Genomic DNA, 25887 nt, shown 5'->3' with positions numbered 1-25887 from the left:
AGCAAGTTGCTGACAGTCTCAAAGTATAAAAGCAGCTGAATTTTTTAGTTGATCTGTGTCCACTTTTTACTGATTTAAAAGATGATGTCAGGCAATTGGAGTTGGTGTTTCTCATAATGAGAGAGACTATGGGCAAAACTGGAACTGCTGTTGTCTGAAATTCCTGGGCTTTCATTTAACGTTAATTGGTTCAACTGTACATCAAAGTAAAGTTGTTTGTTCTATTGCATCTTTCAAAGAAATAGAATAACCCTTGTTAGGTTTGTTGTGTTTGGCTCCCGTGCTTTGCTTTGAACGTGAATTGGAGCGAACGCCTGCATCCCCTAGTTCAGAGGATTGAACTTTCATTGCCACAAAGTCAATAAACATCCCCATTCAAACTAGCGCTTTCCCAGCAGACTCTGCCTTCCCCGCATTGCCTATCACTTTAAAACCTCAGTCAACAATATTTTTTAAAAGGCTGCAATTTTCTTTCTCTTCTCCTTTCCTTGTCTTGTTATAAAGATAGAAGAAAATGATGGAGGGCAAAGGACACGTGGCTATGTTCCATCTACGTCCTCCCTCCTGTTCTAATTCCTCCTCATGGCTAGTTCTCTATAGGAGCGACTCTTGGGAAATGGTTTCATTTTAAGTCCTTATTTTTCATCATTTATGACTGGTTGATTTTTATTTATTGTAGCTGGAAAAGGCAGTTTTTCCAAAAGTGTCTAGAGGCCAGTTTTTTTTCATGGCTAATTCAGAAACAAGTTAGATTTTAAAACATGAGGGTTGGCCTAGACAGTGCATTGTCCTAAGGGAGGTACACGGCTTTGCTTGAAAAACATTGGTTTTGAAATTAAGTTGCAAAGGCATCGGAAGAGTATATAGTGCACATGCAGTTAGGGTTGGCAGGTGTTTGATTTTGAACCAGACAGTCCAGTATTTGAGCTTTCTGTTTGGGAAACAAATTGAGAAAATAGAAATGTCCGGTATTTTCTAAATCAGATGTAATGTTGGTTGTGATGTAATGTCAAGTGTGTCCGGTATTTCTGTTGAAACCATCTGGCAACCCTACATGCAGTCTACTCTTTGCTTAACACAGCCAGTAACAGCCTCTCATGCTCAGCATCTTTGTTCTCATTAGCTACCTTAAAACTGCCAGCCCCGGGGGCCCAGGTCAAATGTTAGGTATGGCTGGTCTCTTAATTGCCCTGGGCCTATGCAGCATGCCAAACTGCAGTGTGTATGTATGCAGTGTACCAATCACTGGCAGATAAATCTTTTCCTCATTCCCTTTTCTCTTTCTTCAAGCATTGCCCTGCCCCCAAAGAAATGCAAATTGAAATTAATGGTGATTTAATTTAAAGGGCTGGTTCCCAGAGCACCCCAACTAGGCCAGGGTGTGCATCTATTTCAAGACATTAAAGCTAAAGCTGCACATAGTAATAAAGAAAGTTGCATATCCACAAGCGAAGGGGTAGTGAGCTACAGCTGTCGTGGGGCCCATACCTTAGAGTTGCTTGCTTTTGAACACCATTAGCTAGTAGCTCATCATTGGCGTATTTTTTGCATTTGTTTTCTTTCAGTGTACGAGTCAGAACATAGTTAAATTCCTGAAGCATGCAGCTCCTGTGACAGAGACAATAAGGAAGGTTTTTCTATCTATTGATTAATGGATCTTCCCTCAGAAGGAATTTGGGATGGTGCACATTCTTTCCTTTCCTCAGCTGCTTAAATCATCCCCAGAGTCTGAAACATTCCAGCTCCACAAAACCCAATTACATAAAAAGATGATTCAATAAGAAAAACCCCACATGCATGGGATCAGAAGCATGCAGCAGGCGCACAGGCTGTCCATGACGAATCTCTCAGCATCTGTGTTAAGTTCATCACCAGCTACAGCTATTGCTCTTACTCTCCAACTCCTCTTAGCACTACAAGTATATGAATAATTTGTCAAGTTGTGTCCCAATTTAGACTGCAAACTTTTGGATGGGAGCTGTATTATTACCTGAAAGAGCCTCCCACATTTTTTATGCCCTATAACAGTAAAGAGGCGATCCCATACAGGTGATGTATTGCAGGCTGCACACTTGGATCGTCTAGGCCAACTAAAAATAATTAAATAATTAAAGTGGTTAAAATATTATAGAGTGAAACACCAGTTTGCGCAATGATCTGGTGATTGGCCCAAGTGAATTGCAGCACTCGCATGCTAGTGCTGGCTGAGGAAAGGCATCTGGAACAGAGGCACCACATTGCCTATGTTTTGCTGGCTACCTGCTTCAAAGGGTGACATGGCGTATCTGTGGCATAAGCAAGGTTCTGACCCACTAGTAAGTGGGTATGAACGTAAGGAGCGAAGAGGCTGTGTGAGTAACATTCCTAGCCAAGAACAAGTAATGGCTGTTGGTCCAGTGTAAGAGGATGCTTGGTATCTGTAATCCCACGGTCATACAATAGGGTAACATAACCAGTCTAAAACAACTGTGCAGGTGTGTGGAGTGCAGAGAGGCATTCTAATGAAGTATCCAATTCTGGCTCTCCACAGGGGGCTGTATCTCTGCTCCACTTGTTGGCCAAGTTTCATGCAGTTAGGTTGGCACGCACCCAAACATGTTCCACAAGGGAGAAGCCAAATGCCGTGTGAACTAAGCCCACAGCTCTCTGGCACACACAGCGCTCCACATTCATGCTACCGGGCACAGGACCAGTCTCTGTCCAGCAACACAGGGAGGTGCTCAGAGATTCACTTTCACAGGCCACACGCTGGCAAACATCAGTACAACTGTGTTCACAGCTGAGACATGTCAGCGCTGACCAGGGAAAAGAAGTAGGACAAGACAGTGAAACAAACGGGTTGGTAAAGCAAATGTTTGTGCTGAGTTAAGTAGCTGGTTAAGTGCCGACAGCAGCTCAGTGCCGTGCAAGGTGAGTCAGAGGGGAAGGCATCATTAATCATAAGGGGGGCAGATGAAGGATTGGATTCATCATCGCAGACATATATGTGCTTGTGTGGGATTCACCCTGGGGGAAAGCAAACAGCAGTATAGGCACTGGAGTGACGACTCATAGGCTCCGGCTGGGATTCCAAAGAAGCTTTTTGGGAGGCAACATTAAGTACCGTTTCCTGGGGGCCTTGTCCTTTGCTGTCAGTCCCAGGCCGCTGGAGAAGGGGGGCTGATCCTGGACTGCCTGTGGAAGTTTTCAGTGTATCTTCGAAATAGGTAGAGCGTGGGTCATGGCAGAGCAAGCTTCCTTCTCACACTGCCCCCTCCCAGCATCCTACAGCCATGATCCCTTGCAAAAGAGAAGAATTGTCACGTAACAAAGAGCTGCTGAGTAGATTTAACCCTAAGAAATACAGCTCTCATTCTAAGCAGTGCCTCTTTTCTTCCGTTGTTGGCAGCGCTAGACGGAGCCTGAGGTGGATGGGCTCCGGGGGGATGTCTTCCAAGAGTTACAGGCACAGATGTTTTGGAAATTTAAACAGGCTGTCAAAATGAATGTTTTGGACAGAGAGCAGCTTGCATGTGAAGTGGTGATAATGCCATTTAGCGCAGTGTGTTTTGATTTGTGGAGAGGGCAGATTGAACCGTTTAGATCATCTTGTATAAACCCATTGGCCTTGGGCAGGCCTGGCCCCAGAACCACTTGTTAGCCAGGTTGCAGTGGTGTCCCCATGACCAACTCCTTGTACTGTTGTCTGCCCTGGCAATTGAGCAACAAAGCTTTTGTGGGTCACGGGCTTCCCGTCCCCCTGCCAGGGCAAACCGTGCTTCGTCCTGCCGACAAAGTAAATGCCCTGGTATTGCGTGGGAGTTTGTCAGCAAAATTGCTGACCAGCAGTGTGGATGCTGCCTGACTTTTAGCAGTGTGGCTGTGTTGGCATAGCCCGGGGCGCTGACAGCCTCTGCGGTCCTGGGCCAGGTGTTCGTGTAGGTCCAGCTTCCCCTCCCAGGAGGGGCAGGGCTGAGGGCCGCTAGCCGGGAGCGCCACCTGGAGTGCACCTCAGGCCCTCTCCCCCAGCCCTTCGCACTGCCCGGAGCGTGAGGTGCAGGGCTCTGGTGGCAGTTTAAAGGGCCCGGCGCACTGGCCGTTGCCACTGCCACAGTAGCAGTGGTGGTAGGCGGGAGCCCCAGGCCCCTTGGCTCCCTCTTCCCCCAGCTGTGGGTCTGGACACAGCCATGCTGCTAAAAGCCGTGTGGTGCACAGAGAGCCTATGACTCTTCTGTGCTAGAAAGACTGTAAAGCCTGAGATCTCTTCTTGGGTCTTAATTCTGGCAAGATGTGGAAAATCTTCAAAATGAATTAAAATCTCAACTTCAGTGAGGAAATGCTCAATGCCAACTTTTAAATACTTGGGAAGACTCGAAGGAGCATCTTCCCATTGGGGGCAGAAAAGTGAGGGAGCTGGTACTAGAAAGAGAGTGGAAAATCATCCTTACAGAACCTGTTAACACTAGTGGAAGATCAGAGGCAAAATTTCTCATCCAAGGAATTTTGACTCCTCCTCAGCGTTTGCTGTGGAACAAAGCACACAAGGAGATGAAGCTCTGGTGCAGAAGGCCCGGCTCTTGGGAAGCCAGCCACTCTTGTCTGAGTCGGGGTGGGCAGTACTTTTTTTTTTTTTGGGTGGGAGGCACTTCAAGATGTTGGAAAGTGATCAAGGGCTGCACCTTTCTGTGGAGGAGATGTGGGGTCCAGTAGGGGGTTGGGGGCAGAAGGGTGTGCAAGTTAAGGGACTGGGGTGCAGGAGAGGGTGTGAGGTCTGAGAGGGAGTTTGGGTGAAGGAGGGGATTGTGACCTGGGTCAGGAGATGGGGGTGTAGGCTCAGGGAGTATGGGTGCAGAGAGGATTCTGGTCTGGGGGAGTAGCTTTGGGAGGAGGTGCCAGTCCACGGTCCTGGGCAGTCCACTGTCCAGACCCGGTGGCTTGGCAGGCTGGATCCAGCCCCTGGGCCGTATTTTGCTCAGTGTGAGATCTAATCATCATCACTGATATAACAGCTCTGTAGAAAGGTGTTGCGGTTGCAGATTTTATTACAGAACTGACAGCAATAGAACAACCCTAGGGCTGAGTCTAGACTGGCAAGCTTTTCCACAAAAGCGGACTTGCCAGCTGTCTACACTGGCCACTTGAATTAGCGCAAGAACACTGACGATCTGATGTAAGATTCGCAAATACTGGGACGCTCCCGTTCAGGGGGGGAAAAGCCCTGTTGCGCAAATGTACTTGCGCAAGAGGGCCAGTGTAGACCGCTCAGGACTGTTTTGTGCAAAAAAAGCCCCGATGGTGAAAATGGCAATCGGGGCTTTCTTGCGCAAAACCACGTCTAGATTGGCACAGACACTTTCCCGCCAATCTAGATGCTCTTTTCCGCAAATGCTTTTAACAGAAAAACTTTTCCGTTAAAAGCATTTGCAGAAAATCATGCCAGTCTAGATGCAGCCTACGGGTATTTTGCTAGAATACGTCTTTATTACTGTATATGAAAAGTCTCATGGGAGCCTGTGGGTTTAATCGGGGGGAAACACTCATAGAATGCATAGTAATTCCAACATAACATGTAGAAGCTGTTAGTCGTTATTGGGCAACATATATAAGTGCCCTGGGGTATTGAAACTTGTGATAGAAGCCTCAACAGCACTGCTTTTATTGTGTGAATTTGAGGAATTCAAGAGTGGAAAAGCCAAGGTGATCCATACAGGGGTAAAAGTGCTTTGTAGGGTATGCGTGACTCTTGCCTTGATCACGTGGAACTTCCTCTATACTGTAGTAACAATAGAAAGCATCTGGGTGGGACCGGATAAACTGTAACCTGACAGGGGTTGGGAATGTCAGAAAGAGACATCTGGTGTTCCAGGTACTGGCATCCGTTCAGCAAAGAGCACAGTAATTACCTGCCCAACAGGATTCCACCCTTTCATGATTCAAAGACTCCAGAAACCTAATGTGAGTTAGTAGTGATGAGACGGTGAGTCTTCTGTTAGGCATTGGAAACTCATTCTAATCCCCACCCACTCCATCCTCAGAGTGCACTGCGTTCCCTTCGGCAAGATCTACACTTTCACCCCTCGTGCGTGCAGCTGGCATTGTACTTGATAAAAGACGACTCCAGGAAGGCCACGTCCACTCTGCTGAGCCGCACCAGAGCATGTGTGCCTTGTTGGTTTGTTGTTTTCTGTCTCAGAATTTCGGGGTGAATTGGGTACTCTGGCAATAAATAATTCATTCCCCTCTGTTTGGAAACACATTCCTGATTCACAGCCCTCCTAGCAACCCTGAATGGGCATCTAGTGTCTTCTACAGTGAAAGCCCCCCTATTGGCTTTCCATGTTTGTAACACTGTCTTGCATTTTGTCTTAACATCACAACACAACCCAAACACGCCTAAAGACAGTTAACTGTCTCCCTCTCTACACATGCCACTGAAAACCCATCAGGCCTCTTTAGAACCCAGCTCCCAAAGAGAATTGAGCAAACGGGACACATAAAACCCACGTGCGGCTTCTCACAGGAAATGGCAAGTTGTGAGTGTCTGAACCACTCTTGTGAAATGGGGAGCTGTCTGCTAACTACTCCCTTCGTACTGAGCACAGCTCCCATGAGCCTCACTTGTAGAAGTTCTTCTCTGGAGAGCATGAGAATACTGTGCACAGACCACACCTTCCCACATTCCCTTTGTTTCTGCTGCCTGCAGAGGGCCCGTGGTGTGTAGAGTGGGCAAGTATATGTGGCTTCCAATTTTTTTTGATAGACTGCCACCCAAAGCAACTGCACACCATAGAAATGCTCACTGTGATACAGACAAAGCAGGCTGCTCCTCTGATACTTGAGATTTTTGAGATAATAACCAGGAGGCATTGCCAGTGTCTGAGATTATGCTAGTTCTTCCAGACTTCCTCAATAAACTCTTAAATATTACAAAGTTATATTGATACGCTCTAGCTCCAATTCTGCTAATGTGGAAGGCAGTAGATTCAGCTTTTGAACTTTACCTATAAGAAGAGTTGTATGTGATGAATGAAGCCCAGGATTGTGTTTACTGAAAAGAGTCCACAAGGAAGGAATTATGGATACAAATTGTATCTCCCTGATAGACAGGAACAGTGGTGGAGATCACGGCAGGACTGAGCACCATCTAGATCATCCCTGATGGATATTTATCTATTCTACGCTGTTCTTAAATATCTCCAGTGATAGTCCACAACTTCTCTCCAGTGCTTAACCATCTTGATTGTTAGGAAGTTCTTCTTAAACCTTTGCTGCAGTTTAAGCCCATTGCTTCTTGTCCTATCCTCGGATGTTAAGGATAATAATTTTTCTCCCTCCTCCTTGTAACAACCTTTTAGGTACATTTACAAATGAATATACATGAACTGGTGACGTTTTCAAATGAAATCAGAGTATTTATCAAGCTCAGATTTGTTAATTGCTCAGGAGCTACTAAGTGGGTATGATAGTGTTTTATACATATTTTCCTTCATCCTCAGTTGGCAGTTTCTTCTTCAAATCCAATATCTGCCTTAACATCGCCGCTAATCATCTATAGAGATTATAATTATGGTACAATCTACTGTCTGTCATTATTACTCTATCTCTCACAAAGATTCTGATCCTGCTGTTAACGAGCTGGGAGTATTTCCCTTAGTCGGCCAAGGAAAACAACTTCAAACTAACATAGTTACATCTGCTGGGAGCATGCAGAGAATCGGAGAAAATCAATACAAGGTAGTGATGAATTTGCTATTTTGCTTGCCCAGGATCACGACTGAAATGTTTCAGCTGAGTCCCTGTAAAAGCAGGAGGTAAAATCCCTGTCACCAGCATCTATAAAAGGGCTAAAGCAATCATACCAAATGGGCAAAGCTGCAATTAACTACTGGAGTAAGGTGTTACTAGTATAGCCAACCGATTGACTATGTTTGCAGTTCAGTATTAAGAATATTCAAGAGAGCACCTAACAAAATTTAGCCAACTTTGCCATCTAAACGAGAAACACACCTCTCACCCCTCCTTCTGGGAAGCAATCCATGTGTTGAAGCATGATCATCTTGCAAAAAGATATGCTTCAAAGATCCTCCCCCCCACCCCCAAACAATTTTTATGTCTCATGGCTTTTTATTTTATAGCTCACTTAAGATACAATCCACTAATTCCTAAATGTGCTGGTCTGTACCTTTCCTTTGCTTGGTTTTGTCTGCCACATTCCAAACAGGCAGGTGTACAGGTACGGCCTGTGCGAGAGCACACTATCCCATATCTTGGCTTAGACAGGCTTCCTATTTTCTTGCTGTACTGTTGCCAAAGCTGACTCCAGCTTTGCAAAGTGCAGTGGCAAATCATGGGAAGAGATAATACATTTAGTTTGCTTCCCAGTACTTCTGTACATACTAGATTTACCTGGTGTAGCTGGGGTCCTTCAAGGCAGGGGGAGGAAGGTGTGGGAGATGCAGGAGTCAAGGTAGGAGCTTGAGGATGAGGGAAGCTCAAGGCAGGGGTGTGGGAGTAAGGGCAGGGGGTTGTAAGGTGGTGAGGGCTGTGCTGCCCAGCTGGTGGCTGCTCTGCAGCTCTCTGGGGCTGTCGGGGAGGTGGGGACATGCTTGCTTGCTGCCCCCTCTTGTCATTGTGGAATATAACTGTCCCCCGTGCTTGCTGCTCCCCTGTGTCCCACCAATTGTGAAGCAACTATAGAGGACTAGCCACACTCAACTAGCCACATGTGGCTATTGGGCCAGTGTGTTGGACACCAAAGTTCTACAGTGTAACTGTCTCTGCTGTCACAATCCCCTCTTTTTGTTGGAGGAGAAACAATCCCATTCTACACACCCATCCCGTTGTCCTGGCACAACAAACCCTGAACTTGCTTTAAGTTAGGGTAAGAAGCGGCTACCCACCAAATTTGCTCTTACTGTTTAAGAGATGTTCTTGAGCAAACGGATGGATGGATGGACGGACACACGAACACTCTCTCTCAGGTGTATAGTGGATACAGTGTACATGGCTACTATGCACATACTACCCACTACACCAAACACACAGAGATTGGCTAACGAGCGGTTACAGCCCTCCAGTGCCATGGATCTTTGGGTCCCCACTCTAGGTCATGTGGCTGAGGACCGGACATAAAGTGCAGTCTCTTCCAGCTCCCTTATCACACCAGCCCCATTGTACTTTAGAGCCAGAGAGCAGCCAGGCACTCCGCTGTACACAGCTTTCGGGACTCAGAGTCCTAACCAGTGCTCTGATGCAAAAAGCCACCTTGGGCAGTTAGGACTCATGGCCAATGTTCCCTCTAATCTTTTCCATCCATGTGCAGAATACATCTGGGTGTGTGTCCAGGCGTGAGTGGATGTGCCCCAACAGTGGAAACACAAACCTAACTGGACGCTCTGCTAATCAGCTGGGCAGCATTGGCCTGTCTCCTGAGCAGCTGCACAGAGAACACTGCTCATGAGCATTCTCAATGTAGCTCCCTCACCATCAGGCCAGATCCAAGCCAGACTCACCTGTGGCCCCTTTCCTCTAACTTCTGGCTGCGGAGTGTCAGCCCTTAGTTACAGTTGCTTGGGGCGCTGGACCTTAGGGCCCCCACGTCAGTGGTTTGATATAGAATAAGAAAGTAGGTAGTGAGAACCCCAGGCTTACTCCTTATCTCACCAGGAAAAGTCCAGTGCCAAAGTCAATATTTCTGCTAGATTCCAGCACTGAACTGAGAAGGAGGAGAGGAGATTAAATAATTGTCAGTTTGTTTATATTTTCCTCTGCCAGGTCAGAGAGCTGATTTGGAAGAAGTTGGCACCGTTCCCTTTACTTAATAACATGAGCAATATTGGAACAAGATCATATCTGTCACTGAAGAAATTCTGTAGCTATGCCTGGCCTCGGTATCCATGAATTGTTTACAGGCCCAACGCCCTCCAGGGTGTGTCAGAAGTCCACATAATATTCTGCAGTTAGCATTTGGATGTCTGATTTGGAGAACACGTGAGAACACCCATACCAAGGCAATTGTCTCTTGTGTGCACATCTGCAGTTGTTAAGGCATATAGATAATTCCAGCTAAAGTTAGCAGTGCATTAAATTGACTTTTTCTTCCAGAGATGCCCTTTTTTCCAGATAGCACATTCCATATTTTGTTCTGTTTTCACTAAGAGAACCCACATTTATTATACGCCCTCCCTCTGGCCTGGTTAATGCAAGTGCAGAGATTATTCAAGTATGAGCATTTGGCACTTTTAAAGACATCCTAGTAGAAGATGTTGAGTTCTGGACACACTTTTGCAATGTAACTGCACAATGTGAGCCAAACTTCCAAAAGCTGCACTGTACTGCTGCTCCTCCTCTCTGGCCTTTCCTTCCAGTGCAGACAGAAATACCCTTCTCTTTATGACCTGCAAATATTCTCTGGCTATTTGTCAAGTTTCCACTGCACCGCACCTCACCTCACCTACTAGTGGTAGGTCAGTAGAGATGTTAGAGCTGAGCCCTGAGCATGCAGGTATAAAACTGCATCAGTCAAGCCCCTGTCTTCTGTAGGCCAGTGTCAATCAGCAGCTCCTTCGTTGATCTGTAAAAGGCAAGATTTCAGACAAGCATTTCAGTGTGAACAAGAAGGTTTCTTCCAGGCAGCTTTCATGTTGTATTTTGCTCACAAGATTAGTAAGAGAAACTCCTAGAAAACGATAAGTTAAGGCATCACCTAGTTTTTTTAGTGACTTCCCAATAGTATCTAGAAACCCTCTGGTACTTGATTGGCTGCAAATCCTCTGAAGCATTGGAAGCAGGAGATCATGGAAGTGGTTGCTGCCAACTCAGTAAAAAACAGCTAGGACTGTTTAAATATAAAAACCACATTCTTTACATATGGTAGTGTGAACATGTTGCCTTCTGAAAAGTAGTATATATGACATGGTTACTCCATTAGGGAACTCAAATCCAGTTTCAATGATGGCACCATATATGCATTGGCTATCGAACTCTCTCAAAGTGAAAGCACAAATACTAAGTGAGATCACAATATTTTTGCTCCCAAGCCAATTCATTTTATTTCAAACGTTTCCTTTATTTTACATTACCAAAAGTTACAGATTTACAATGTTAATGTTTTCATTCCCATAGATATTCATAGAATCCTAGAACACTAGAACTGGAAGGGACCTTGAGAGGTCATCGAGTCCAGTCCCCTGCCCTCATGGCAGGACCAAGCATTGTCTAGATCAGAGCTACTCAACGTGTGGCCCGTGGGCTGCATGTGGTCCGTTGCCTGTGGCATAGTTTGGGTTTGTGTGGGGCTCAACACGTAGGTGGGAGCCAAACCAAAAAAGTAGTCAATATAGTGGTCTTGTGTTGAGATGTGTGTTAGTAGTTAAGTTCCTGGACTGTCATTGCTCATTACAAGTGCTGTCATATGGGTGGAAATGGGGTAAATGTTGCATTTTATTACTGTCGGCAGAACTGACTTACATGGGGCCTGTGTGTTGTATAGTCTTGCCTTAATCTTTGCATTCATGCCCATCAGTGTGAAAGAAGCTATTCGCATAGATATTTGCATGTACATGCAACCACACTTAAGTTGCGGCCGTCGGCATGTGCTGTGAGTGTCACTGTGGCCTCCAAAGTTGAGGAGCCCGGATCTAGATCATCCATGATCTTAGTCTGCAACTTCCTCTGGACAGTAAGCATCACCCTGGAGAGTGCCTCGTATGATAAATGGCAGGGCCATGAGGAAAGGGATGTGTAACCTCCGCAGGTCTGTGTGTCCAGGCTGGTGTTCTTAGCGATCTCTGCTAAGTATGAAAATCTAAATACCAGTGTCAGGATCCAGGTGCGTGAATTCCCTCTGAGAATTTTCTGATAAGGCTGAGACATCAGCAGGCAGCACAGTCGCTTGGCCAAGTTGCTGCAGGAAATGATGAAGCAGCATTCTAATCTCAGTGGTGGGAGCACTGAGCATCATTCGAATCCGTCTGTGAGGCAATGGCTGGGTGCAATAGATCAGCACGCTCACTGAAATATGCAAAACCACAATGAATAACTGAGCACTTTACTAGTGGAAATTGTAATCCAAGTCTTGATTTATAATAACGACTGATGGTTATTTTATCAGCAGCTATAGGCCCCTCCCTTGACTGAGCTTTGTTGGGCCTGCTCTTGTCCTTAACAACAATTAGTTTTAAGCAGTAACTTAGGGTTACTCCTTAAATGCAGCTTCGAGGGCACCCAAAAATTTGGGGCACCTCTGGGTCTTAATGCCCACGGCTTCCTAGCCCTGTTCTCTGGCTCCTGCAGCTGGTGAGTTGTCTTCTGGAGATGAGCTAGTTAACTTACAAGTGAAATAGCCTAGCAAGCCTATTGAACCTGTGAAAGTGTCATTCATGTGGTAATGAAGCCAATTAAGAGCTATATACAATCAAATTCTGAATTTACTGATAGCTACGGGATCTTATTTAAAATTTGCATTAAAAGTATTAGTGTGTTACTGAAGATTATATAATCCTCTCTTGCAAAATCATCCGCTTGCCCAGGTACAGTCAGGCAGGGGTAACAGTACAGCAGTACTGCATAGGGCCCCGCACAGTCGAAGGACGGGCCTGCTGGTTGGCATGTGAAAAGAATGGCAGCTCCCCAGATTCCCACTACAAGCCGAAGGAAACCCATGACAAGAGTCCCACAGCTCTGTGAGGAGACTCCTGGTCTCTCATGCGTTTCAGATTGTTAACTACAGTCTTGAGACAACATGTGAGCCGCAGCTTTGTTGCATCAGTGGTAAAATAATGGCAGAGTCTTGATAAAGCAGGAAAAGCCAAGCCAAGACTTTATTCTTTCCTAACTTCATTGCTCTCAGGCAAGGCAGAAGATCTGGCGAGGACACACAAGATGTAACCCCATTCATTGCTCTGGGGCCCCTCTACATGCAAGGTTGCAACCAAAATGCATACGCAGGATTTAGCTCCAACTTTGGCTATTTCTTTGCGTCACTGATCTGCAGGTGGCATCTGATACCATGATTCCCAAGCTGATCTGTGGGAGGCTGCCACTGTTAATAGCCTATCCAGGGGCTGCATCATTTTCCATCACACCAGGAATGCACATCCATCCCCCATGGGCAAGAATTGATGATTTTGGAGGTTTTGGATGGGTTTGTGTGAGGACCATGTGACTCTACCCTCCACCACCCTTCCACTTAGTGGCTGTACATGCAAACTCTGCATCCACTTGGCTGTTGAAAGGGCCAGTGTTATTCCGGTGCCTCTTCTGCACTACGACCAGCCTCTGCAGAGGGAACTGGTGAGCAGCACGTGGCTGCTCTTCTCAAGCCTGAACCCACTCCTGCTCAAAGGTGAAAGTGAGCTGGTGCACGGCGGTGCAGCATACCAGTAAGAGACTGGCCACCTGAATGCTGCATGGCCTCAGGGCACACACACTCCAGCCCCGGCACTCGGGTGGCTTGGCAGCATGGTCCCCATCACTTCGGCCAGCCCCAGGGACCTGGTGGCTTGGCAGCATGGTCCCCATCACTTCGGCCAGCCCCAGGGACCTGGTGGCTTGGAAGCATGGTCCCCATCACTTCGGCCAGCCCCAGGGACCTGGTGGCTTGGCAGCATGGTCCCCGATGCTCTGGCTACCTCTGGGGTCCTGGCAGCGCTGCAGTCCCCTGGACTCTGGTCACCTATGGGATTTGGTGGCTGGGCAGCGCGGTCCCCAATGCTCTGGGGATGCAGTGGCTGGGCAACGCATCCTCGCCATTGCAGTTAGCCCCGGTGCTCAGGCATCTGGATAGCACAGACACTGATGCCTTGTCTAGACCCAGGGATCCAGTGGCTGGATGGCACAGTGGCCACACTCTGAGCCTCGAGCTTGTCACCCCAGCTCCTGCCCTGAGCCTGCCACCCCAACACTCCTGCTCTGATTACCCCACCCTTCCTAGGACTCCTGCACCCTCCAAAGCCCCTGCTCTGAGCTCCCTCACACTCCAACCCCATGCCCTGAGCCCTCGCACTCCAGCCTGTGCTGGAATTTCGTACAGGCTCTGTCCTATTGCAACCCCACTCCCTGTCCTGGCTCCGCAATGGAGATGTGTGGGATAGGACAGTACCGGTGAAACATGTGAGTTACTCTCACCCGTGCTTCTGCTTGAGTGTGATAAACTAGCCCAGCGGCGGCTCAGAATGATAGGACAGGATACTTGGCTGTCACAATGTGTGGTACTTGCCTCCTGATGCCAGCCCAACTGGCATTATTTTAATACAAAGAACATTTTGCTTAGTTTAAGCTGTTTCTTGCTTAGTGAAAAGAAAATGAATCCGGATGGGTTTGGGGCTGGTTTCAGCCATCGTACAGCCGTCTATGCAAAGACCAATGTCTCTGGAAGTGAAGAATTGTTTAAAAAAAGAGTTAAAGGCAAGACTTAGTCCAAGAAATCACACACTGCTGCCCCGCTTTGCTCTTTGTATAGGCCAAGTAGGGATGATGGATATTTTTTAGAGAAAATAATAGTATTTGAGAGGAGGAGGAGGTGAAAACTGGGAGATGGGATCTTTAGGGTTTGTCTCCCTAGAGCTTAGAGCAGGGCTACTCAACTTTGTAAACCCCAGGGGCCACAATGATGCTCACAGCATGTGCTGAGGGCTGTAACTTAAGAGTGGTTGTATGTACATGCAAATATCTATTCAAATAGCTTCTTTCACACTGACAGGCATGAATGCAAAGATTAAGGCAAGACGACACAACACACAGGCCCCATGTAAGTCAGTTCTGCCGATAGTAATAAAATGCAATAGTTACCTGATTTCCACTCGTACGACAGCACTTGTAATGAGCAATGCCAGTCCAGGAATGTAACTGCTAAACTGCATAGCAATAGAAGACCATTACGTTGACTACTTTTTTGTTTTGGCTCCCACCCTTGGGCTGTGTTAAGCTCCACGTAAACTCAAACTGCAGCACAGGCCACAGAGAGGCTGCAGGCCGCATGTGGAGTAGCCCTGGTTTAGGGTTTGGGAGACCCCAAACTACAACCCCTTGGGATGCTTGTTTTGAAACCGTGTGCTGAGGGGGATAGCTGCTACTTTTCCAGAGGAAACAATGGGACGTTGTGAAGTTTTTGTTCAGTACGCAATGGCTGGGAGACACATTACAGGCTTCAGGCTGGCAGCTACACCAGGTCTAGAAACCATAGTGCTCCCAAGGGACTGGGAGCACAGAAACCATAAACAGGAGGGTTATTTTAGGACTGTTCTTAGTGAAATATGACCAAAAGATCTTGCTCTAACTGTTTTAAGACGTTCACTCCCACATTAAGGCACTGTCACCCAGCTTCAAGCCACCGTCTATAGTTAACTTACACAACCCTAGAACTAGAGATTTCTGATGTAAAACACCATTAGTGCCATCACTCTCTAGTACAACTCATAAATGATATTGTTCTCAAACAAAAATCTTCATCTTGGTCCACGTCATAGCCTTCTTTTGTCTAACATGACTTAGAGATGGCTATTTTCATCATCAAAATGTTTGGTAACTTTCTCAGACACACTGAGCATTTACATCATAATGCCCAGAGTGGTATAAAAATCACTGTATGTTGCACCAACAGTTCTCAGAATCCTAATGACAGACTAGTAGAATGGGGACAAAACTGGAAAAAAACAAGTGGGCCTGTAGCACTTTAGAGCCTAACAAAAATATAGAGGACCACTGATTGTTTTGGTTTTTTAAAAACATTTTAAGTTACAGACTAACACAGCTTACCCCTTGGAGACTAGTAGAATGGGAGTAAACCCAGCTATATTTTTCTAGTGTTTTTTTTTTTTTTTTTTATACTTTCATGAGTTGGAAAAGAACATAACCTTCTGGAACAAGCCATAGATTTTCCCACGAAAAGGGCAGGTTTGCTTGTGAAAATTGGCTTGGGGGAGGGAGGGTGGAAGGAAAGTGCAAAATGTTTTTTTTCACAGAACAGTGCGCTCAGTGGCCACGCTGTGTGGCTCACAAGGCAGAGATGAATATCTCCCCAAAGGAGTGTTACATCGTTAAATTAAATGCATCACACAAAACGAGTTTCCAAAAGTTTAATAAATAGCGAGGTTCGTTCTTTACTGTATAAACTATAAATATACCACGCAGTCCTTATAACTTAAAATAATTTACAGGCTGAGGTAGGGGGGAGGGGAGCATGTGGGTGCGATGGTTTGTTCCATCTCAGGGTCTCACGGTTTTCCGGCTGAGCACGCACACGCAGGCAGTATTAATTCGGATAAATCTCCAGGCTGCTTGCTTGCCTTCCATTGTCAGTGCTTTGACAAAGGTGTGCGTGGTGGTGCAGTAGGAATTCCAGTGCTTAGCATCAATCCCCCGGCACCCACTGGAAACAGGCTTAGGTTCCCTGCACATGGTTTCGAAGAAGTACTGCTTGAAGACATTGTTGTTAATGTTCACCTCTCCCAGCACCGTCACCTCTTTGCCTTTGATGTCTGTTGCTGTGGTTTTGTCCCCAACCCACTTGCTGACACTGTCACAGACTGAGAATTCTCCGCGGTGCAGCACGGGATGAGCCGTCCGCTTGGTTCGGACAGTCCTGTTAAGAGAATCTCCACTTCCCAGATACTCCATGTCCTGGCCGTCCCCTACCAGTGGCGGGGGCTGTGTGCTGAACAGAACCCGAGGGGACCGGAATCGTCTCTTCCTGAAAAGCTTTGGATCCACCGTGATGTTGGCCGCTTGGCCTGAGTCTCCGTCGTCCGCCTTCTCAACGAGGCTGTGGTTTCCTGTGTGTGCAGCCGCCTTGGCAATGTGATTGGCTTTAGTCCGGTGGATATTTGGAATGGTGGGTCCTGCAGGAAACCCCCCTGGAGCATTATTCTCTGACTTTGGTGCTGCCTGTATGCCGAGCAAAAAAGCTACAATCAGAGTGTAGTACAGCATGGACATTACGCTATGCACCTAGAATGAAACAGAAACTGAGGGTTACTACGAGTGACATGCACCTGAAAGCACTTGTGCTGCTTGAGAGAGGCCCACTCGGACCTGGATGGGTATTTACTGCTCTAATGCTGCTAATGCTGGTGAATTTGCTGGCTATTCAGCATTGCAGTGCAGATCATGCAGCTCTCATCTATTCATGTGGGTCCCAGATGTTCTTCTAGAAAAACTTTCAAACAGCATTAATGTGCTTAATAAAGTAGGAATACAAGGAAATAATGGCTGGATTATAATGAATTCCTTTCATATTTGTTATCAGAACATTGTATATGAAGCACCTGTTTGGGGTTATTAATGTGGAGACTTAGGGTGTTCTCTGGAGTAGAAATCTCCTTTGATATTTTTCTCAGGCTCCTTGACAATAGCTACTGCTGCTTGGGAGCCACTGTGGCTACAGACCTGGGATTTATGGGTAGAGAAATGCCCTCCTTTGTTCTGAAAACCAGGAGCAAGTACAGGTTCCACAGACAACGCCTAGAGAAACAAGTTTGTTGCTCTGCAACCTGGAGAATACTAGGGATGTTAAATATCGGTTAATTGAATAGTCGATTAACCTCCATGAATTCTTATCGGTTACTCGACTATTTTATAGTCCTTGGGCAGCCCCTGTCTGGGATGAAGGGGTCTGTGCTCCCAGACCCGGCGTGAGTTGGAACTGAGCTGGCTGCCTGCCCGCACGGCTGCTAATACACTTTAAATGCAGAGCCACACTGGGGTAAGTCCAGGACCCAGTGTGAGCTGGGCTGCTGGCCAGCCTGCTAAAAAATGTACTGGCAAAGGGTGGGGGGAAATGCACATAATCTATAACATTAACCGATAAGCTTCTGCTTGTCAGTTAATCGACTCCACTATTGCATCCCTAGAGAATTTGTACATCTGCTTGGGTGTTGAAAAATGTAAAATCAGTTTCTAAAGATTCTCCAAGAATAACATTATACCACAAGTTCGGTGACAGTGAAAGCTGCATTAGGGAATCCAGACAAGTGTTAGGTAATGAATCAGTACTAGACATCCTATGAATAAGAGAGACAGTCCAAACATAAGCTGAAAATGCACTTAAGGGCAGACATTCAGTTTCCCTTGTGAAGCACTAATAAGTACAGACTGGGTATAAACAGAAAAAAACTGTCAAGCCAGACTGCTCCCCTCAGTGGCTTCTTTGGCCTGACATGTTTCAGCTGGCCCTGGATTTCTCTGCATGGCTGGCAGGCACAAGCTGACTGGACAAACAGTTTCACAGGGGAAAATTCAAACTCTGCAGTTGAGCTCTGATTTCCCATACTGTTTTAATATTTTTTGGGCATGGGTCACTTGTTACTAAAGCTTCCCACTCTTTCTTCTCAGCCTTCACTAGTCAAAAATGGAGAGGATTACTAGAATACTAGTTAATATTTCATGCTACTAGTTCTCATGGACAACTCAAGAGTCTATAAGAAAACTGATGTCTGAGGTAAGAGCTGGCGAGACCTGACCAGCTGGGCCTCTGTAGGCCTGGGTGATCTGAGGGACATAAGAAGTGAGCCAAAGATGCCAAATGGAAGGAGTTACTGAAGCAGTAATGATGCTAAAGTCCCTGCAATAAGAGGAGCTAGAGAGACCAAAAGCTACTTTAGCATTTCTCAGTGCATTGAGCAACCTGGATTAAGTGGCGATTGAATGTTGGAGAGAGGCAGGTCTTGCTGCAATGAACATGTGCCCTCATTTAGACTCGGAGCAGAATTGAGGCTGCCTTCTTCCTACATTCCGTTTGTGAGATACAGGCACCGTCTGGGCAAGGAAACAGAATCTGGAGGTGGGAGTAGAACTGTAGCCATGTGAGTCTACGAGTAACCTCCAGTTCTCCAGCTCCAAATTAAAATCAGATGGCTCACAACATCGCTAACGAATTTTCTTTTTTCAATAGAGTTGTTATTGAAAAAGGTCTGCAGAACGAAATCCAGACGTAGTTTAAACACCCCCTCAGCAGCCTCAACGAAACGTATTTACATATAGGCCCTTTGTTTATACTTTCCTTCTATAGGAAATAGAGCTTAGTGAGGCCAATAAAAGGCTGTGTTCTGCTTTTGCGTGATGCAGAATTCACTAGTCTAAATGCAGCAACATTTAAAAACTCCTTTATCTGTCTTCCTCAAGCCCTTTTCCTTTGATTACACAGTTACTAACATCATTGTACTGTGTGCTTTAAACCTACTACCACTAAATTGAAACCATCTCCGCAGCCCTCTCCCTCCCAGCTTTACAACTGCTCCATAACTCTCTTCACCAGCAGGCAGCACGGTGTGAGGTAGGAGTCACAGAACAAAGCTGTTTGTTTGGGCGGTTTTAGTAGTTATATGTTAACCCTGAGAAAGCATTTTCAAACCTGGATATTTTCTATCTGCTTACGGGACATGGAAGCTGAAGGATGAAAGCAATGTGCACTTCACCTGCAATTTCTTGAATGTGCAAAATAAATGTAAAGCCCAGGCAGGGCTTGAAGTGTGTGGAAAATGGATTTGCTTACAGAAATGGCCATTCCACAAGGTCTGCTGCTGTTCTTCCATTCACACGCTTAGTACGTACTTGATGCCTAGGTGCTGCTCTTTGAAAATGTTTACAGTGTATCTGAACTTCAGAGAGGGAAGGAGTTGCCTCTTGTAGGCATGAAATTCAGGGACATTTCTTTGCATATGTAGCCATGTGGGTCCTCACAAACAGATGTGACTTCAGAAAGGCTGAACCATCATTAGAATACAGCAATCAGTAAACATGTCTCATAAATGATGTAAGCTGCTAGAAGAAGGTGGGAGGGCTCAATGAAATTGAAAGACAACTAATCAAAATGTGTAGGGATCTGTTGAGTTAACCTGGGAGTTCCCTGCTACAGGATATTATTGGGGGAAATCACTAACAGCCGTAACAAATTTGGTGCTTACCAAATAAGAATACTAAGTGCAAGTAAACAGGCAAAAGTAAAATGATACAGTCTGTTGCTCTTCCAACTTCAGAATATAAACTGATCACTCTTTGAGCTAAGAAAAGATCTGCTATTTTCACACCTTGCTCTGCAGTTGGCCAAGTGCATGACTTGTTTATTCTGTTACCTCTCCTCTGGTGCAGCTGGTACAGGGGGCTGGTGTACATAGATGTGGTCAGGTTCCTACTGTGCTTACCTCTGGGTGTACTGAACGGAAAGCTGCTCCCAGGCAAGGTCTCTATTGCCTCCAGACGCTGAGCTGAAATTGGATGCAGCATGCCATCAGGCAGGCCAGTGTGACTGCACAGCTAAGAGTCTCGGTGCAGCCTACTCTGGGTTCTGCTAGAGAAGAAAAGTATCCATTTCAATAATAATTCAGAAAATAAGCTTTCAAATAAGTTTTCCTTGTTGTTAGAAGAGGCTGGGGACAGGCCTGGCAAGCATCCAGCTGGAAGCTCGCTTACATGGCTCTTTGAATGATCCCCCCCCCCTTTTTTTTTTTGCATTGGTTTCACAGTATAGGAGTTCTCTGCAGCACAGCAGTCTCTGACACTCTGGGCACTGGCCTTGAAGAACAGCAAAGCATGAAAGCACACGCTTCGCTTTAAGCAGGGGATGTAAAAGTTTAACTGATGAACCGATATACCGATGCTTATCGGTTCTGATTAACGGTCAAACTCCGGTGCAGCTGGCTGCCCACAAAGCCGTGATGCCAGGAGGCTGCGGAGCCAGCGAGGATGGCAGTGCTAGGCAGCCAAGGGTGCCATTTCGGGAGAGCAGGGAAGGCAGCAGCCATGCATCCCAGGACATGGCTTGCTGTTCTTCCTGTTGCCTGGGCTATCCGGAGGCAAGGGGAAAGCACGTGGATGCCGTGCCTGCCTGACGGCAGGAGGCAGAGGAGTAAATCACGGAATCCAACTACTTTCCCCTTGCTCCCTGAGAGGGCAGCGGGAAGGACAGCAAGCCACGTTCTAGTCCTCATGGCTGCTGCCTCCCTGCACTCCCAAAACGGCACCTTTGCAGGCAGCCTGCAAGGCTGCCAGCCCGCTGGCCTTGTTTAACCATGTAACCCATTTAATTTTAATTGGTTACACGATTACTGTTCTTTATGAGTTTTCACATCCCCACTTTAAGCACATGAATGCAACTGAAGCCAATGGAAAGTAAATTTTGGCCTGTTTAACATTCTAGGTGGCTAATTGTGCCAACCTCCCTCAGACTAAGTATGTCCGTGCTTTGTAAGCTGCCCATTCGGTGTCTGTGTGATGAGTAAAGGTGGCAGACTGGAGCCCCGCCAGCGTGAGCCTATCCCGTGGGAGGATTATTTGCCTGGCACCAGGGCACAAAAGAAGCATTAGAATTTTTTAATGAGGTTATTTTGAAACTGAAATGTCATAGGACAAATTCCTAGGCTCAAACTGTGCTTTTGGCTGCACCTGCAGAATCCCAAATTCTCATTCACGGGAACTGCACATCAGGAAGTGAAGCTGTGGGATTTTGGTGACAGTAAAGGCAAACTTATTGCTTTTAATAGTTTAACTGACATTTCCCAAAGCATTTTAACAGGGGCCTGCACTAACTAAACCTGGGAGCAGGTAGGACAGCATCATGGTCTGCTGGAGCTTTTTGATTTGGCATAGCACGGACCTTGCATCACTTGGATAGGATGTTAGGGGCTCTGTCCAAATTCAGTACTGTCTGTAGATGACGATCCATAGTCTATAGTATGGAGTTCTATAGAGAACATTTCAGAATAAGTCAAGTTACAATTACATGACTGTCAAGTTACATCAAACCCTGAAAACAAACTCTTCGTGCCGTAGAACTGAGCACACTATATTTTGGTAAGACTGTATTAGTAAAATAGAAACCCTTTCCATGTAGCCTGTCACTTTAGCAACACTAATGATAGTTATAATATACATGCTACTGCCAAAAATAATCCAACAATTTTTCCAACTGTTGTGCCACACTAAGAAAACACCGTCTCCATTCCAACTGGCTGCTTATTTAACCACAAGAAAAAGTTTCATCTCAGCAATTTTTTTTCAAAGTTCTTTTACTCCATTCTTCCCGGATTTACCATTATGGCTGAATCCAGTAAATGATGCAGTGTCATTCATTGAAGACCGGTCTTAGCCACTTTTTCATTGTACATGCAGAGCATGTCTAGACTACAGAAAAAAGTGTCCTTTTTAAAAAAACAAAAACAAAAAACACCTTCCCCTGCGTCTAGATTGCCCCCGAGTTCTTTCGAAATTAAATGGAAAGAACACGGCGGTTTTTTCGACCGCGGTAAACCTCATTTTAAGAGGAAGAACACCTTTTTTCAAAAAAAGGCGTTCTTGAATGCAAACAGAGCTTTTTTCGAAAGGGAGCATCCAGATTGCCTGCGTGCTCTCTTTCGAAAAAGCGGCTCGCTTTTTCAAAAGAAGTGGTTGCAGTCTAGACGCTCTCTTTCGAAAGAGGCTTGTAGTCTAGAGGTAGCCCCAGAGTTGAACAGAAGCTAAGCTTTCTTCAGAACTTGTCAGTTTAGATTTTTTTTTCTAACTTTTTTTTAAACTTTCTAGTTTAAGCCCCTTCAAACAAACATTTTAGATGGAATCACAAAATATACATTTCCCTTCTTTCAGGATCCTGTCTTTACTTGTGCACTAATTAAAAAAGTAGTACATTATAAACCTAGTTTCCCATGGTAATCTACAGAGAAACAGAACACTTGACAACTTAAAAAGCAAAACAAAAAACTTCAGACAAATGTTTCCTGGAAAAGGCACCAACCTAGACTTAAGTAACTTTTTCTGATATTGTGTCACATGTTAATTCCTGACTTGCCCATCGTACAATAAAGGCAAACTAGGGGGCGGGAGGGAGAACATGAAATTAGCCGTTTCCCAACAAGGATCTATATATTCTAGAAATGATGATCTACATTAAACAACGCAGAAGGAGACTCTAATGTCACTTGAGAGACCCTAAGCAATGAATGCGGGCAAAGCAAACCCTAACCTGCAATACATATAACAAAGGAACTCAGCTCTGTTTTTCTTCTACTGATAGACATCTAATCTTATGTGCTTTAGGATCTGCTGACGAAAAGAACAAAAGGATGCACTGCCTGGATGGTGGTTTTTCAGTACTTTAAATCTCTGAAATGAATGGCCTTGTGTCTTCTCCAAGATGAATACCAGTGGTTAACATATCGCCAAAACCTTTTCTTTTCTTTGTTATGCTAAAAATGCAAAGATCCTGTATCTATTGATTTAAATACACATCTAGGAAATTGTTGTGTAGGATTATTCTATACCATCTGAAGAATCAGTAGGTACCCTTTAAGCACATACACAAAGGGATTGACGTTTTTTCAGGAATTTATGGAATTGACAGTAATATCTGTTCAAATGACAACTAAATATTGTCAGCTCTGCTTTTTGCTAGAAATATGAGAAATGAAGGACATAAAAAGGAAATTCATCTTTTGTTTGATCTCTAAGTCAAACCCTTTCTGAAAATTGCAGAGCCCTACCAAAGGGGAAACGATGGATACTCCAGCAATGTCAAATGAATTCTGCTTCGTGGTTATAGAAACCCATCGCTCTGCTAAGACAAAATACAGCACTGCAAATTTGATATTCTCTACCCCTTCTGCCTAGGAAATCTGACACTCCTCTAATATTGTTTGATTTAAACCCTCTAAAAGAGAAAGTTTGGAATTTTATTGGTTTCAACCTCAGCTCTTTAGTGTCTGTTTGCTGGCATCCAGCACAATTTCACAAATATAAAAACTTGACTCAGGGCACCATATACTAATGCCCGTTGTGGCTATGCTGGGAACTAGAGGAGTTTTGTCAGCTTCAAATCAGAATTCCTCTTCCCAGAGAATTTCCTTTATGTTTATCAGTCCTAGTATTGCATTTCATAATATTTTTCTGTATAATTGTAACTGCCAGACTCTATGAACTCAGTTTGTATCACAAAATTATATTCTATATACTTGGTGGGAACTGCCAAACCAACCAAGCGGTTGGATATAATGAAGACTGGATTTCATGGGTAGTTTTAGATTTATGCTTAAAGTGGATTCACCTAGCTCTTTCATTAACTCAGTAGCAAAGGTCAGGGGAGATGAAAACCTGGAATCCCAAAAGTACTTGATACACATATAATTATGTTTCAGAAAGTTCACAATCTTCTAGTGTTTCTTATTTCTGGTTCCATTTGACCATGACATCATGAACAAAGGACAACTTCCCAGCAGGGCAATTCACTCTGGGGCTAACAAGAGCCCCACAGTACTCCCATCTGTCAAGGGACTTGGATAATTTTGAGTAAGAGAATCCCTGAAATTAAGAGCAGGTTCTTTTTTCCCCACATCTATAGAATGAAGGAAACCAACTGCTTTCTCCTTTACCACTACCCTAGTGCTACTTTGATATGTTAGACTGAAAGGGACGTGAATTCCAACAATTCATTTCCCAACAAATTGCAGTCTCTCCCTACAGGCTGCCTTGTTTGAATTCTAGCTGGTGCTTAGCGCTCGGTCACCCATTTTTGAAAGCAAGAGTGTCTTCCTGTCCTTTAAAATATCATACCACCCCAAAACAAGTCATATTGGGAGGCCAGGGTAAATGATTTGATCTCAGGACAAGGTCTGTTAGAAGTTTAGGCTGTTACTATGTACAATACAATTCCCTTCTGTATTAATCCACTGTCACTCAGAAGTTAAGTAATCATGATCTGTTAATTAGATTATAAATGTTACAGTCCAGTCTCTCTTAGTGCCTTAATGTATCCCACTTTATCAGCTGCTCTCCCAATTTTCCAAATCCAATTTATTCATTGATCAATCACATGTATCGGTTAAATAATGTTGAGCCGCATGCTTGAAAAATATTAGAAGTCTATTAATGATTTAACCCTGAGTATGCAAAAGGAGGATTCTGATAGCATTCCCCATTTATTACATGGTAGCTGGAAAAAGAGCCTCTTTATTCACAGCTTCTTTAAAAAATGTAACTTTTTTCACTTGTTTGAAGTTACTCCTGAATTACTGTGGTGTGAGGAGATCTGAATCAGGCCCCCAACTTTTCAGGCAAATGAAAGTCATTGGTAATGTATATAAAGAAGCCTCTCCAGTCATGAGCAAGAAGCTACAGGAGCAGGAGATGTGCCTTCGGATCCAAACACGTACAAGCACAAATCACAGTCCAGTTAGCTTTTGTAGAACTGTCTATATGATTTTCCTATTGATTACTACTAATTCTTGCTAAAGAATGAATTTTGAGAAAAATACCTTTTCTGTTAGACTGCGAGGGTGTGTCTATACAGCAGGGCTAAAGCTGAGAGAACCTACGCAACTTGAGCTATGTCCATTGCGTAGCTTAAGTCAAAATAGCTTATTCTGGCTTTTGGTGCTGTCGACACAGGAAGTCCAAGAAAGAGCACTCTTCCTATGACTTCCCTTACTCCTTGTACAATGAGGGTTAAAGGAATCGGAGTAGGAAGTTCTCCAGCTCGACATTATTTCAGCATTATGTCAGAATAACTGCTTGCAGTGTAGATGAGGACTTTATTTCAGAATAACATTGGTTATTTTGAAATAGAATACTAGAACTGGAAGGGACCTTGAGAGATCATCAAGTCCAGTCCCTGGCCCTCATGGTGGGACCAAGCACGGTCTATGTCTTCATCTTCCCTGAGAGGTGTCTGTCTAACCTGCTCTTAAATATCTCCAGTGATGGAGATTCCACAACCCCCTAGGCAATTTATCCCAGTGTTTAATCATCCTGACAGCTAGGAAGTTTTTCCTAATGTCCAACTTCAACCTCCCTTGCTGAAGTTTAAACCCATTGCTGCTTGTCCTGTCCTCAGAGGCCAAGGAGAACAAATTCCCACCCACCCCCCGAGATACCCTTTTAAATACCTTAAAACTGCTGCTATGTCCCCTCTCAGTCTTCTGTTTTCTA

At 45.1% G+C, this 25887-nt stretch overlaps 1 protein-coding gene and 1 long non-coding RNA gene across 4 annotated transcripts in view; one reads left to right on the top strand and one right to left on the bottom strand.

Moving 5' to 3' along the window:
• Positions 1-25887, top strand: part of LOC112545097 (uncharacterized) — a 93880-nt gene that overhangs the window by 15763 nt on the left and 52230 nt on the right. The window contains exon 5 of one of the 2 annotated variants that reach the window (XR_016347991.1): positions 1566-11447. The exons of the other annotated variant lie outside the window; for it this stretch is intronic. This is a non-coding gene — a long non-coding RNA (uncharacterized LOC112545097). Of the gene's footprint in view, positions 1-1565; positions 11448-25887 lie in introns of those variants that run through there. 2 annotated transcript variants of the gene reach the window in all.
• Positions 16042-25887, bottom strand: part of NGF (nerve growth factor) — a 51829-nt gene continuing 41983 nt past the window's right edge. The window contains exons 2-3 of one of the 2 annotated variants that reach the window (XM_075910556.2): positions 20118-20263; positions 16042-16926 (exon numbers count right to left, since the gene is read on the bottom strand). In XM_075910556.2, the coding sequence (XP_075766671.1) occupies positions 16186-16914 (729 nt within the window). In that variant the 5' untranslated portion in view covers positions 16915-16926; positions 20118-20263 and the 3' untranslated portion in view covers positions 16042-16185. The remainder of the gene's footprint in view (positions 16927-20117; positions 20264-25887) is intronic. The other variant, XM_089773723.1, reaches the window with a different exon arrangement.

Source organism: Pelodiscus sinensis, chromosome 27, assembly GCF_052426305.1.
Source record: "Pelodiscus sinensis isolate ZL-2025 chromosome 27, ASM5242630v1, whole genome shotgun sequence".
Lineage (NCBI taxonomy): Eukaryota > Metazoa > Chordata > Testudines > Trionychidae > Pelodiscus > Pelodiscus sinensis.
This window is presented reverse-complemented; position numbering and strand designations above follow the sequence as displayed.